This window comes from Microtus pennsylvanicus, chromosome 2, assembly GCF_037038515.1.
Source record: "Microtus pennsylvanicus isolate mMicPen1 chromosome 2, mMicPen1.hap1, whole genome shotgun sequence".
Lineage (NCBI taxonomy): Eukaryota > Metazoa > Chordata > Mammalia > Rodentia > Cricetidae > Microtus > Microtus pennsylvanicus.
The window spans coordinates 143,743,877-143,759,142 of NC_134580.1; the positions used below are offsets into that span (position 1 = coordinate 143,743,877).

The 15,266-nt window shown below is 49.9% G+C and overlaps 1 protein-coding gene across 1 annotated transcript in view; it reads right to left on the bottom strand.

The window, feature by feature from the left end:
- Window positions 1-15,266, bottom strand: part of Zfp64 (ZFP64 zinc finger protein) — a 62,614-nt gene that overhangs the window by 3,690 nt on the left and 43,658 nt on the right. The window contains exons 6-8 of the mRNA XM_075963167.1: window positions 10,678-10,827; window positions 9,679-9,741; window positions 1,519-1,770 (exon numbers count right to left, since the gene is read on the bottom strand). Coding sequence (XP_075819282.1) covers window positions 1,519-1,770; window positions 9,679-9,741; window positions 10,678-10,827 — 465 coding nt within the window. The remainder of the gene's footprint in view (window positions 1-1,518; window positions 1,771-9,678; window positions 9,742-10,677; window positions 10,828-15,266) is intronic.

Consider the following 15,266-nt stretch of genomic DNA (forward strand, 5'->3'; position numbering starts at 1 on the left):
ACTCTTTCTAATTCCCCAAGTACTCTGGCTTCCAGGATTCATTGCTGGGCCTAACATATTTCATTTCTTTACTCAATTAAACTCTTGAGTCTTTGAATAGACTCCTGTTCCTCTTGCATGTGGCTATAGAATTATATGTTCACTTATCAAGCTGGTTTCAAAGCAGAGAGCCCAAGTACTACACACCAGAAACACAAAGGGAGGAGATGCCCCAGCTGCTGGTAAAGATGCATGAACAGGTTCAATCAGTTGTATATTTGGAAAAATAAAGCTTTATTAAATAAAAAAAAAGAATTATACATTCATAGTCAATTACTTTGTGACACACAGTGTGGTAATTTGAAAGAAAATGGTCCTTAAAGTGAATGTCACTATTAGAAGGTATGGCTTTGTTGGAGGAAGTGTGTCACTGTGGGGGTGGGCTTTGAGGTCTCGTATGCTCAAGCTATACCCAGTGACACACACAGTTCACTTCCTATTGCCTGCAAATCAAAATAGAGAACTCTCAGCTCTTTCTCCAGCACCACGTCTGCCTGTGTTTTGCCTTGCTTCCCACCATGATGCTAATGGACCGAGTCTCTGAAACTATAAGCCACCTAATTAAAGAGTTGCTGTGGACATGGTGTCTCTTCACAGCCACTGAAACTCTAAGACACAGGATCTCGTGTATCCCAGCCTGGCCTTGATCTTCACTCAACTCTGACCACCAGAGTTGCTTTAATCTCCCATGTGCTGGGACAACAGCTGTGCACCACCATGCCTGGTTTATGTGGTGCTGGGATGGACCCTAGGGCTTCACACGTTCTAAGCAATTGCTCTAACTTGGCTACATTCCCCAGTTCTTTTTTGTTGTTGCTTCTTTGAGACAGGGGTTTCTCTGTGTAGACCAGGCTGGCCTCAGACTCACAGTGATCCACCTGCCTCTGCCTCCCGAGTGCTGGAATGAAAGGTGTTCACCACCATTGCCTGGCTGAACTCAGCTTTAAATGCCAACACCTTTCTATGGTCTCGCCATCTATGAGTTTATTGAACTGCTCGTATCCACCTACTTGTGTGTGAATGGGTGCACACTATAATAGGTTGGTTTTATCTAGCTAACATTAGTTTTGTGGAGTCCTACCTACCAAGAAGCAAGGGGAAACCTTCAAGAACAAGACTCGTATGGTTTGCAAACGCATTCAGTTGGTTCTGCTACATAAATGAGGCCTGCCAGGCAGAGAGTAAACCAAAACACTAAAAACACCTAGTTGGCCAGTCATTTTTATTTGAGACGCATCCTTTGACACGTGGCTGCTGTGATGGGTAGCCATTCCCACCTGTATTCCATATGGTTACAAAATACAGCCATCACACCGATCTACTGAAAACTGGTATTTTGGCAAAGACAATTGAACAAGTTGTATCGGGTCAGATTCCAAATTCCTGTGCTTCTTCCCAGCAACTCATCTCAGTCGCTTGTGTCATAAGGAAGCACCCAACAGAGAAAGCAAAGCAGGGGACTTGGGGGGAGAGGCTTACCCGTGTGTGAGCGCAGGTGCACGGTGAGCTGGCTGGAGTTGCGGCTGGCGTAGGGGCAGAGCTGGCACTTGTAAGGCCGCTCGTCCGAGTGGATGCGCAGGTGCTTCTTGAGGCTGCTGCTGTCCACGGCCGCATAGTCGCACAAGTGGCACTTGTGTGGCTTCACGCTCGTGTGGCAGCGCATGTGCATAGTCAGGTTGTCCTTCCGGCTGAAGCACTTGTCACAGAACTCACACTTGTGCGGCTTGTCTCCTTCAAAGACATAAGGAGTCAAGGTTATGGGTCTCTTGGTCAGGGCTGGGCCGTAGTTCCTCTTCCCATTACTGTGATACCCAGTGATTACCCTGTGATACTGTGATTACCCTGACAGACCCAATTTAAGGGAGAAAGGGTTTGAAGAAGTTGGCCACATTGCAGCCACAATCAGGAAACAGGACCGAATGCCTGTAGCTGCTCAGCCCCCGTTCTCTATTTAAACAAGATTCCAGTCAGGGAACGGTGCCACCCAGTCTTCAAATCTCAGTTAACTCCATCAAGGAAATGCCCCAGGGCATGCCCAGAGGCCTGTCTCTTAGGTAGTTATAGATTCTGTCGGGTTTCACAGGGGGGTGGCACAGATTTGATCAAGATGACAGTGTGAACAGGTGGGCCTGCCTCCCCTTCTGTTCAGTGGCTAAACAGAGAGGAGGAACCAAAAGTCACTGGGTGGGGAACAGGCAAGTGAGTCAAACATCAAGGAATCCTAAGATTCAGGTTAAGCAAAGTTCAGAGGCTAAATTCCGCCACAGAACGATTCAAGGTAAGAAGTGACAGGCGTAGGAGGCTTGCACAGACTTCTGGCCCCTAGATGATGAAGCATTTACAGAATGACCAGGCTGACTCTTTTACCAGCTCTGTCTCCACCCTTGGGCCTCATGTAGCCTAGATTGATCCCTGAACTCCTGACCCTCCTGCTTCTACTTTCCTGAGTACTGGAAGCCATTAAGTTCACTTTATACTTTTTTTTTTTTTGGACAGGTGTCACGGCCACCCTCGTCCCGCAAGGATGATGAGACCACTGAAGCTCTTCTCACTGCAGTTTATTCCAGGACCTTTATTCACTCTCTCTCTCTTCCTCTCTTCCCCTCTCTCTCCGTTGACCTCTCTCCTTTTTTCCTCTCTCTCCTTCCCTCTCCTCGTTGACCTCTCTCCTTTTTCCTCTCTCCTCCGGCAAACCTCTCCCAGCCCTTAAGTAGGCATGGGCTGCCAACCCCGAACTGCCAGGTGGGCACTGCCCATAGGTTCACGCATATGCAGGCAGCTGATAATCATTGCGTGATCATAGCATAGGTCAGGCCTTAGCCATCTCAGGAGTTGATCATACATATCCATCAGGTGTGACACCACGCAGCTCGCTACAGTTCCCCCTTTTGTAAAGCAACAGGTAAGAGTAGAGGTCTGATCTCTGTTAAAAATGAAACATGTACTAGTGTTTGTCCAGGTGTCATCTACTCAGAGAACACTAGACCTGTCCGGTGCCTTTTACAGAGGTGGGAACTAGACACCAACCCACATGCAATCAGACTTGCTCTTACATCTCTTTTAAGGTAGATAGCCAAACTTGGGGAGACTGTCCTGCTTCAATGACCATGAAGGCCTGAATGATCATAACTGCATTGCAATGCTGTGAAACCCTTATGTGGCAAATGCACCACAGGCATACCAGGGAGGCAAGCACCATTAAGCCTTGTTAGGGCACCTACTCCTGCCCACTCCTTCAGATGATCCATGGAGTGATCCAGGAAGATAGTTCTTCTGCCAGGCTGGTATCCATGCATGTGGAATCTGCAGTCACCATCGCCACCCGCAACTTTTCCAGTTGTTGTTTGAATTCACCAGACCAATTACCTAAAAGATAGCTAGACGGTTCTTTAGACAGATTAGTTGCATGAGTCATATTGAATGCTGGTCACACAGCCCCGGATGGATAGAAATGTCTGACAGACTAGGGTATAGACTTAACATACCCCAGCTGCCATACCCCCGTGGTTCATTTATTCCTGTCAGCTGAGTGCACGGGAGACACCTTCTCCCTCGTGCACCTCTTTGGCTTCCCTAGCAGCTCAGCTGATCCTGCTTTTGCTCTGAAAGGGCCCCTCTTAAGCCGTGTTATAGGGAATTTGGGCGTTGTCAATCTGTCTGGCTACTTCCTGCTGAGTGGGGTCGTTGCATTCTTACTACAATCTACAGCCATTTTCAGTCACGTTCGGACTCAGTTCGCAGCGACAGCAGGGGAGAGGCGGAGACTTCCCCACCGAACTGAAAGGTGGAGGCGTGGCAGGGTTGAGCAGCCAGCCCGACCTGGAACTGGTTCAGGCCAACAGATCTTACTACGGTTGTGCTTCTATGCCCTGAGGCAGGTCCCGGTGTTTGCAGTTTTGCAAACCCTCAGTGCTGCTTGGCCTTGGAGCTGCCTAGAGCTCCTTGGTCTTGGAGCCCCAGCTGCTCACACTCCACTACAAACTCCGGAGGTCTCGGTAACTCAAACCACACAAATATACCTCCTTTCCTTAGCATACCTTGTTCAGCAGCAAAATTCAGATCTCTACCAAGCCTGTCCCAGGATGACACATTAAGATTGCCAGAGACGGCAAACCAAGGAGCAATTGTGTCACATTCAGTCAAAAACCTCTCCAATGCGCTCCGTAACAGCTCATTAAGAGCTAGAAAAATCAGGTGTGATGTTGAAGCGCCCATTCTAAAATCCCATTCTTTTAGTTTCATTTTAAACCGTCCACTTTGGTCGTGACTATACTTTCCCGCTCTACCTTTTCTACAGGTGAGAGCATAAAACCCGCATTTATTGCGATTCCTTAATCTTTACCTTGAGGATTATCCGGTGCACCCCCTGACTGCAGCAAGTTCTGGGCTCCACGGAGAGAGGTTTGGAGGTTTCCCGTACGCTTGTCCCCGTACGGGCCACCAATTGCCACAGCCACCCTCGTCCCACAAGGATGACGCGACCACCGGAGCTCTTCTCACTGCAGTTTATTCCAGAACTTTATTCACTTTCTCACTTTTCCTCTCTCTCCTTGACCTCTCTCCTCGGGCAAACCTCTCTCTCCTCTTTCCTTGACCTCTCTCCTTTTTTCCTCTCTCCCGAGGCAAACCTCTCCCAGCCCTTAAGTAGGCATGGGCTGCCAACCCCGAACTGCCAGGTGGGCACTGCCCATAGGTTCACGCATATGCAGGCAGCTGATAGGTCAGGCTTCAGCCATCTCAGGAGTTCATTATACATCTCCATCAGGTGTGATTCCATGCAGCTCGCTACAGACAGGGTCTCACTGTGTATACCCTGGAACTGTCTTCATAGACCAGGCTAACCTAGAACTCAGAGATCTGCCTGCCTCTGCCTTCTGAGTGCTGGAATCAAACTCTCCTGAGTAGCAGTGCAGAAATCAATCCCTTCCTACTATGGGTTCCATGGGTCGAACAGGTTAGCAGGTTTGCTCAGTAAGTGTCTTTATCCACTGAGCCATATTGATGGCCTGTTTTAGTAATAAAGTATGCGATTTTAAAAAGTCAGGTATGATGGTGTGCTCCTGTGATCCTAGCATGTGGGAGGTGGAGACAAGAATCAAATGTGTGAGGTCATCCTCCACTGCACAGTGAGCTGGAGGCTAGCCTGGGATACACGAAACCCTGTCTCACAGCCAAGAAAGCACACCACCAAGAGGGGACCTTAGCTTAACTAAGGACTTCGGTGATGATGGTGTGCCCATGTAGGCTCGATTGTGACAGTGTGTACCTTTTGTTTGGGATGTCCAGAGAAGGAGAGGTTGTGGGAAGTGGGGGCTGGGAATATATGGGAGGTGCTTTTGGTCCAATTTCTGTGTACACCCAAAACTACTCTAAAAATATGTATTAGAAGAAAAGGGAGCTGGAGAGATGGCTCAGCGGTTAAGAGCACTGGCTGCTCTTTCAGAGATCCAGAGTTCAATTCCCGGCAAGCACACAGTGGCTCACAACCATCTATAATGGGATCTGGTGCCCTCTTCTGGCCTGAAGGCATACCTGCAGGCAGGACACCATATACTTAAATCTTTTTTTAAAAAAAGGGATAGGAAAGCAACTCCCACTATCAGGTCTGGGTGTGTAGCTCAGGGATGGGTTCTTGCCTAGCGTGCACAAGACGCTGGGCTCCACATGCCAAGATAAATGACCAAGAAAGGAAAGCCACCTTCTGTGTTCTGGCGTCTCCTTTTCCAACCACACATGAAGCCAGAATGTCATCCCATGTGTGGGTCAACACCAAGCAACATGACACATTGCAAGGGACTGCATACAGAAACAGCTATGGGAGCCTGCCGACTGGTCCTCTAAGATGGAGAGATTTGCGAAGGTGTGGGCCATGCTTCCCATCAGCCTTGGAAGATAGTGTCCGCTCATTAAGATGTCATATTAATACAACCAGTCTACTGTTATTATAATATGGGTATGTTAATGTTTCAGCTTTAATTTCTAATGTAGAAACCACCAAGGACATTGCTTGGCGGAGGCTGTGATAGTCTGAATGTCTCCCGTACTCTTGGGCATTTGAACACTTTGCCGCCAGTAGGTGGCGCTGTTTGGGGTGGGTCAGGTGATGCAGCCTTGCTGGAGAAGTGTATCCCTGGAGGCTGGTGTTGAGATTAAAGCCCTAGGCGTCAACTGACGTCGGCCTCGTGCCCGTGGCTGTGGTTAAGGGTTCTCAGCTTCCTGTTCCGGCCACCATGCCTGCTGTTTGCTGCCATGCTCCCCGCCATGACAGATTCTTATCCCTCTGAAATCACAAGCCCAAATAAACTCTTCTCTAAGCTGCCTTGGTCGTGGCATTCAGCACAGCCACAGGAAAGTAGCCAACGGAGAGGCCTCCAAGTATAAAAGGGTCCTCAATAGGGGTTTCACAAGTGCTTGGCAATCTAGTGTTGGGCCACCACTGGCCAGGTCTCTCTGTTCTCCTAGTCAAGTGACGGTGGTTCTGCATCATCCCCGGAGGGAGGGATTCTCTGAGACTTCCAGGACCTCTAGTTTTTAAAACAATGGCATTTTTTCTAATCCCCCATGTGTGTATGTGTACATGAACAACAATACATGTGTCAATTAGAGGACAGTTTGTGGGGGTCTCTTCTCTCCTTCCACCATACCATCGGCATGGTGGACACTGCCTTTACTTGCTAAGCCCCCTATTCTGCAGGGTCTCACACAGGCCAGACTGTCCTCAAATTCTCAATGTGGCTGAGGCCTTGAACTCTTGATTCTCCACTCCAGTCTCCTGAGTGCTGGGCTAAGGGAGTCCACCTCCACGCCCCGTCCCCTCTCACTGAGTGCTGGGTTCCGGGAGTCCACCTCCACGCCCCGTCCCCTCTGAGTGCTGGGCTCCGGGAGTCCACCTCCATGCCCTGTCCCCTCTCACTGAGTGCTGGGCTCTGGGAGTCCACCTCCACGCCCTGTCCCCTCTCACTGAGTGCTGGGCTCCGGGAGTCCACCTCCACGCCCTGTCCCCTCTGAGTGCTGGGCTCCAGGAGTCCACCTTCATGCCCCATCCCCTCTCACTGACTGCTGGGCTCCGGGAGTCCACCTCCACACCCCGTCCCCTGAGTGCTGGGCTCCAGGAGTCCACCTCCATGCCCTGTCCCCTCTCACTGAGTGCTGGGCTCCGGGAGTCCACCTCTATGTCCTTTCCCCTCTGACTTTCTGCCAGCTAAGAGATACGAAGAGCCAAACCAGATGCTGTGAACTCAGGGTAGCAGCCCCGTTACCATTTCCTCAAGGATCAGACCCTCCCCAGTTTCCTTATCCCCAGCATGCTTATACCAAGCAGTTAAACACCATCAGAGAGTCCACTTCTCTAGGGCCACCCACAGTACTGTGAGCACCGGAGGCCAATCAATTTTGGGTGTAGTTTTCTACCCACTAGATGGCAGCAGTGCAAACCCCAGCTCATGATGAGTGTTATTCTCAGGATACTTCCTGGCCCTGAATTGGTCTCTGTGTTGGCAGAGTCTCCTGGTGACTGGCTGCCTCACCCTCTGGGGTGAGGCAGGATCTTCCTCACTACAGAGGAGGAAGGTGAGCCTTCCTCTCAGTCCATCGGTAGCAGAAACCAGCAGAGGTCCAGGAGACTCTGATCTCAATGCTGCAGCTCCAAGGTAGAGCTGGGCAGTGGTCACCATCCCCTGCTCCCCTGGATGCTAGGGGAACACCATTAAATCTCCACTCATTTCGCTAGACCAGAAGGCTCAGCTCCTGGGCCACAGGCAGAGGGGTGCTGTAGGCATCCCCAGCCTCAATCTTGCTTCCCACTGTAGAGATTCACAGATTGAGACCTTGGTCCCAGAGAAGGCAGAGCTCTTAAACTGTGCTCAAAAAGGAAGCAATTGGATTTCACATAGGAGGTACAGCTCACAGAAAGCAAAAACCAAAATGGTTGAATATGCACACAGGATTTTTTTCTTCAAGGGAAGAAAACGATGAAGAAAATGATGGCCTTCTGGTCAATGGGAAGGCTGGGGTGGATGTTGTCTGACGACCTGGGGATCTTTTGCTATTCTATGGAGCCAGCCTTCACATGAATGCCCCAGAGGCTGAGCATTGTGCAGGCGCTAGTCCCGAGCTTTGTCTCTCAGAGAATAGAACCCGTCCTTATGAACTTTGCACCCTCCGTCAACAGACTCCTTATGTTTAGTATAAATTGCTCCTCCCAGGCTGGAGAGACGACTCAGAGGTTAAGAGCATTGCCTGCTCTTCCCGAGGTCCTGAGTTCAATTCCCAGCAACCACATGGTGACTCACAACCATCTGTAATGAGATCTGGTGCCCTCTTCTGGCTGGCAGGCATACATGCAAACAGAACACTATACATAATAAATAAATCTTAAAACAAATTGCTCCTCCCTGCTGATCCCTGACTGTATCAGTCACTAGAGCCCCTTCTCATGGTGACGGTCACAGGTGCTCCGCAGTAGAGGTGTCCTTTGCAAGGGGGTTTCCACATAGCCATCCCTGAAGCTTTATTGTAATAGCTGTCACCTGGAGACTTTTCCCCAAAGTTTAAATAAGAAAATAAACCGCTCGGTTGGGCTCTGCCAGTTTTTGACCTGGCGCCTGCTCATCTCACGTGGACCCGGCTGTGACATTTGCAGGGACACTAACAACTTAAGCCACTCAACTTTGTTTCATTAGCAGCAAATGAACCCACACTCTGGCCCAGAGAGGCACTCAGAAGGGATATACTTTAAAGAGCCAGACAATAGCCATTTTGGGCTTTGGAGCACCAGTCCGTGCCCTCGGGTCCATCACTGTAGAGCCACATCAGCCACAGAGGAGAGCTCGACAAAGGGTCTGGCCGTGGCTGAGACTCTTTGGGTTGAAGCTCACACATCCTGTTGCAGAGAGAAGTGTATCCAGCCCATGCGGCTGCGTACAGCTATGAATGTGGACCAACAAAGCACTCAGATTTTTCCCGCTGTAATTGGAACGTGTGGTTCTGGAGTGTGGACTTTACAGTCAGTAATCTGCCACTCTATCAGAAGGATGGACATGGGGCTGGAGAGACAGCTCAGCGGTTAAGAGCACTGAATGCTCTTCCAGGGGAGCCGGGGTCAGTTCCCAGCACCCACATGGCAGCTCACAACTGTCTGTAACTCCAAGGTCTGACACCCTCACACAGACATACACGCAGGCAAAACACCAATGCACATAAAACAAAAATTAAGGGCTGGAGAGACAGCTTAGAGGTTAAGAGCATTGCCTGCTCTTCCAAAGGTTCTGAGTTCAATTCCCAGCAACAACCAGTAATGAGATCTGATGCCCTCATCTGGCCTGCAGGCAGAACACTGTACATATAACAAATAAATCTTTAAAAAAATTAAAAACAAGAAGGTTGGACATACCAGTAAGTCACACCCAGATGTTCTTTGGTTTAAGCAGCCTGTGTCCATGCTCTATATGTGCTGACCAGACTGGTCTTGAAGCAACAGCTTTGCTGTACCCAAGCTTTGCCAAGGCCATCCTCACATCCCTTCTTTCCTCTTCCAAGCTCTAAGCTAGACGCCACCAGCCATGGACACACTCCTGGGTCCCCAACACTTGATCCACTTCCTTGTATTTCCCCCTAACTCCTGAGTGAATGGATACGCACCTGTGTGTATTCTCACGTGGCGGTCCAAATCTTTCATGCCGTGAACGGTTTTGAAATGACAACCTGGAAGAGAAGCAAAGCTGGCTCTCAAAATGCCCCAAATTGCCACGGCTTGGCTTTGACGGACGCCTACCCATACCGTCATTTCCTGCTTTCAGTACGGCTGCCAGCGAATGACAGCCCCTGCCAACCTCCCTCACAGAGCCCTGCGCCAGGTGTTCTGCTCAGCCTGGGTCTAGGGCCAGAGTCTTGCACGAGGCTTAAAGAAAGGGGCTGGTACGCTTGGTGAGCCAAGGGGATAAAGGGCATTTTCATCTTCCTTCTGGCTGGCAGTGCGGCAGTGCTGGGGGCGAGACCCAGAACCTTTGGCATCCCAGGTAAGTGCCTTGTGGCTGGGACACACCCTCAGCCCTCATGCATTTCCTCCTTCTTTCTTTCTTCTTTTTACAGGATCTGGCTGGACTGAACTCACTACACTCACTAGATTGTCCTCAAACTTGCAGTAATCCTCCTGCCTCCGTCTCCTGAGTGCTGAGATTCCCACACCCATTCCTTCCGCATTTTAAATAATTTATTCTTATGTGTGTTGGTGTTTTTCTTTCTTTCTTTCTTTCTTTTTTTTTTGCATGCAATGCTGCCTGTCTATGTGAGCGTACCGGGTTCCCTGGAACTGGAGTTGCAGACGGTTGTGAGCTGCCATGCGGATGCTGGGAATTAAACCCAGGTCCTCTGAAGAGTAGTCAGCGCTCTTAACCACTGAACCATCACTCCAGCCCCCTTCTTGAATTTTTGACTTGATGTTTCAACTTAAAATGGGTTTATAGAGACGTGACTCCACCCTCAGTTAAGGAGCAGCTGTGAATGCAGTCTTTGTAGTTGCTCTGACACTGCAGCGGCAGGACCCGTAAGGACCTACAGGACCCCTGAGGAGGACACGCGCCAACTCTGAGTGACCTGCGGGCAGGGAAGGGGCTGCTACCACCAGGCTCGGCCCTTTACCTGGGTAGCAGCAGTTAAAGGTCCTCTCTCCGAGGGTGCCCGTCTGTTCCTTTGCTTCCGAGGGTAGCGCGACAGCAGGGGCTTGCTGGGTGTCACCGTCTTCAGCAGTGAGGTCCGATGGTTTCGGGACTTTGTCATCGAGCGCAGAGGCTGCAATGGAGATGGGAAGTTTGACGTGGCTTCTCAGGACAGTTGTCATGGTGAGTCTGAGAAAAGGGTAGTTTGGAGGCCGTTTTCATTTTTTTTCCAATCTTGCAGAGGACTGGAGTTGGGGTCCCACACCCAACTTATAACTACCTATCCAACTTTAAGGGATCCAACAAACTCTCTGGCCTCCACAGACACCTGCACACCATGCTCATGCACTGACACATGGCTACACACGTACTAGAGCTTGGACTAGGACTCAGTTGGTAGACGACTTGCCCAGCATGCAGGAAGCTGTGGGGTCCGTCCCTATCACTGCGCAAACCAGGCCTGGTGGTGCAGGTCTGTGATCCCAGCATTCGGGAGGCAGAGGCAGGCACATCTCTGTGAGTTCGAGGCCAGCCTGGTCTACAGAGCGAGTTCCAGGACAGCCAGGGTGTAGCTCACGACGCCCAACTGCGCTCAATGCGCTACCATACAGTTTGAGCCTGGGCAAGGGGCTGGAGATTGAAACACACAAAGACACACAGAGACAGCACAGACAGCCACGGACCTCTAGTCACTGGTAAAGAAGCCCCTTATTGAATAGCACCACAGAGGCTTATATACCCAACACAGTCAGGTGGGCCAACAGGTGAAAACCTTATCCTCTGATCCTCAAGGCAAGGCAACACGTGCTCGTGAAGCAGAGCTGGTAAACAACTTTGACACAGCTTTTAGTAACTCAAATCAGAAGGCCAAATAAAGGTCACTAGCAGGGAAGAGCAGCTGGAGGCCAGGACTCCAAATGGTCCCAACACCAGGGCTGTCCAGAGAAACCCTGTCTTGAAAAACAAACAAAAACAAAATTTCAAGATCATCCTTGGTTGCCTAGCTAATCCAAGGCTAGCCTCGGCTCCACATGAACCTGTTTCCAGGAAGAACAAAGAAAAAGAACATGGCGCCACAATACCTGAAGATAAATGACCAGTGAGCAAGGCACGTCGCAAATATCACCAAGACCGAATGCCCGGTTGGCTTGTTTGGAGACTGGCTCATGCTATGTGGTCTACCTTAGCCCTGGATGGCCTAACATAAGCCTGGTCTTGAAGTTACAGTGGTTCCCCTGCATCTGATTCCAAGTATTATGACCCCAGCCTTGCTCTACAAATTCTCAGACATAGCTTGATTTTCCATGCAGCAGCTCCCCCCCCCCCCCCGACAAGGTTTCTCTGTAGCTTTGGAGCCTGTCCCGCAACTCGCTCTGTAGACCAGGCTGGCCTCGAACTCACAGAGATGCACCCCAGGCAGCAGTTCTGCAAATGCTTAGGCTCACTTTAATGCTGAGCTGATTTGCTCCAGTTCAACCATGGGTCACAGGCCACGCTGGAGGCCTTGCGCTCGCCAGGATAAAGCTCTCCAACAAATTGCTCGAAAGAAGGGAGATGGAGAGAGAAACCGGAGACCTCACACAAGCGGAGGACCTGACACATGGCGGGACCTTATCTGGTTCCTGATTCAAACATGCCACGCATGCCACCTGAAATGGTGGAATATCCTGTGTTGACAGATGGGTTTTAGAGAAGAGGCGGTGCATGAATGAAGACGAAGAAGGCATTTAAAGCATCCCAGCGCTTTAGGGATAAACGCTGACATGCTTGCAAGCAGAATGGTACCTTACTTTGGTTCAAACACAGCTGAAGGGAGAGGACACATATGTGGAGGACAAACCTAACTGGCCCGGAGGAGCTGCCTGCGGGACCTCAGCAGTGGGTCTGCGTGTGTGCTGGATGCAGCTCTCTCTAATATAGCGAAGAGTGGGGAGCATGGCTTTGTGTGGATGTACATGTGTTTGTGTGTGTGCGGGTGTGCACACACATGGAAGGCAGAAGTTCAATCACTTTCGAACTTAGTTTTTGAGACAAAATCCAAGCTCACCAATTTAGATAGACTGGTCGGCCGGTGAGCCCCAGGAATCCATCCCTCTGCCTTCACCTCCCCAGTTCTGGGGTTATAGATGCACCCCACAGACTGGCTTTTACATTAATAATGCTGGATGCTGGGGCTAGCCTGAGAAACAGTGAGATCCCCCCTCGAAAAAGAGGACACGGGGACTGGAGAGTTGCTCCGTGGTTAAGGGCGCTTGCTGCTCTTGAGGACGACCCGGGTCTGATTCCCAGCACCCACATGGCCTGGAACTCCAGTCCCAGAGACTCGATGCCCTCTTTTGACCTCTGAGGGCACCAGCCCCGAATGTGGCACACACACACAATCAAATCAATAAATCTGAAAAAGAAAAAGAGAATCTGTGGAGCTTTGAGAGATGGCTCAGTCAGTAAAATGCTTGCCATGCAAGATGATGACCTGAGTTCAATCCCCAGGAACCACTTAGAGAAAAAAAGCTGGAGGGGACGGAGAGGTGGCTCGGTGGTTAAGAGCACGGGTTGTTCTTCGAGAGAACACAGGTTTGACTCTTAGCACCTTTTTTCTTTTTTCGGTTTTTTTCAAGACAGGGTTTCTCTGTAGCTTTGGAGCCTGTCCTGGAACTAGCTCTTGTAGATCAGGCTAGCCTCAAACTCACAGAGATCTGCCCGCCTCTGCCTCCCGAGAGCTGGGATTAAAAGTGTGCACCACCACTGCCCGGCTGACTCTTAGCACCTTAACATCTTTAACTGCAGTTCCTGGCTCCGGCCTGACTGCCTCTTTGTCCTGTTTGGACACTGCAAGCACATGATGCATAGATACACACCCACACATAGAAAATAAAACGAATACAATCTTAAAAAGAAATAGCTGGGTGGTAGTGGTAATCCTAGCACTCGTGAGGCAGAGAAATAGGCAGATATCTGTGAGTTCAAGGCCAGCCTGGCCTACAGAGAACTTTCCAGGACAGGCACCAAAGCTACAGATACCATATCTCGAAAAATCAACAAAGAAAAATAAATAAAAATAATAATCAAGAAAGTTCTGTGCACAGGCATGCACGTGATTGTAATCCCAGCTTTGGGAGGCCGAGAGGTCCCTAAAGGAAGGACAGCAAAGCTGGTCTCTGGTCTACACATACACATAAGAATCCATGTTTGGAGGGCCCAGGCACAGTTCTTTTGCTGTCCTGAGGACTGCCAGGGTGCCTGTGTCAGAAGCAAGTCCACAGCTGGGGACCCTGTCACAGGCATCTGGGTGGATCCTCAGGCAATAAAAGATTAAACAATACCCATTCCATTTTAATAAGTTCCTGAAAATTACTGAGGGGGGGGAGGGAGGGAGAGAGGGAAGGAGAGAGAACTGACAGGTAGTGGCTCCCAGCTGTGAGTGTGTTGGTGGGCCCACCTCTAGAATTCTCTGGTGGGGGCTATGGCAGAGCTGCTGATATTTTCCTATTTCTAACAAGTTCCCAACTGGTTGGTGATGGTGGTGGTGGTGGTAATGGTCTGGGCTGACACCAGACAATTTGTGCTTTATGAGAAACGAGGAAAGTGACTCAGAAATGCTAAAGGTCAAAGGGCTGGAAGTTTTTAGATTATTCAAACCAACCCTTACCTATCTGCTGGCCCTGGGAAGGTAAGCAGTAAATCTTAGCTACTTAACAATTCACACATTAAAAAAACAAAACAAAAAACCCCCATGAAATTCGGGAGAAATTCCTATTTCACAGTAGCCATGTCGGACTAAACACTGAAATCTAAATGAGGTGTTGAACCGTAAACAGGTAGCCAGCTAGTGAGTTACAAACTCTGGTTGTCTCTGTAGCTGTGTGGCCCCGAGTCAGTCGCTCACCCTCTCTGTTTCTGCCCTCCCACATCTGTCTCACAGATGCTTCTGCCTCACAGGTCAGCTGCAGGCTAAGTTCACCGTTGCACATTAAAGAACGCTGTGCACGAGCTGGCACTTTTCCATGTAAACTTAGAAAGGCCGAGGGCTGAGAGGCCAAGCCTCTAGGGTTGTGAGTCACCTTGGCAGGCTAGGTTGGTGGTGTCCCCTGCGGCTGCTTCGTTATTTCACTGATAGAATTGGGCATTTTAAAAAATGCTATTTGTTTATTTATTATTTATCTACTTACTATTTGTTTCGAGACAGGGTTTCTCTGTGTAGCCTTAGCCGTTCTGGAACTTCCTGGAACTTGCTTTGTAGATCAGGTTGGCCTCGAACTCACAGAGATCCGCCTGCCTCTGCCTCCTAAATTCTGGGATTAAAGGCATGGACCTCCAACTGCCTGGTTTAGACCAGGCTAATCTTGAATTCAGAGATGCAACTGCCTCTGTCTTCAGAGTGCTGGGATTAAAGCCTTGTGCCACCGCCTGGACAGGGTCTCACTATGCAACCCTGGCTGGCCTGGAACCCCCTATAGAGACCAGGCTAGCCTCAAATTTACAGCCCTCTGCCTGCCTCTACTGAAAAAAAAAACGCTTGAGGGTTGTGAGGCCTCTGGGCAATTAACAGTGGTTGGGCTTTGAGGGAATACA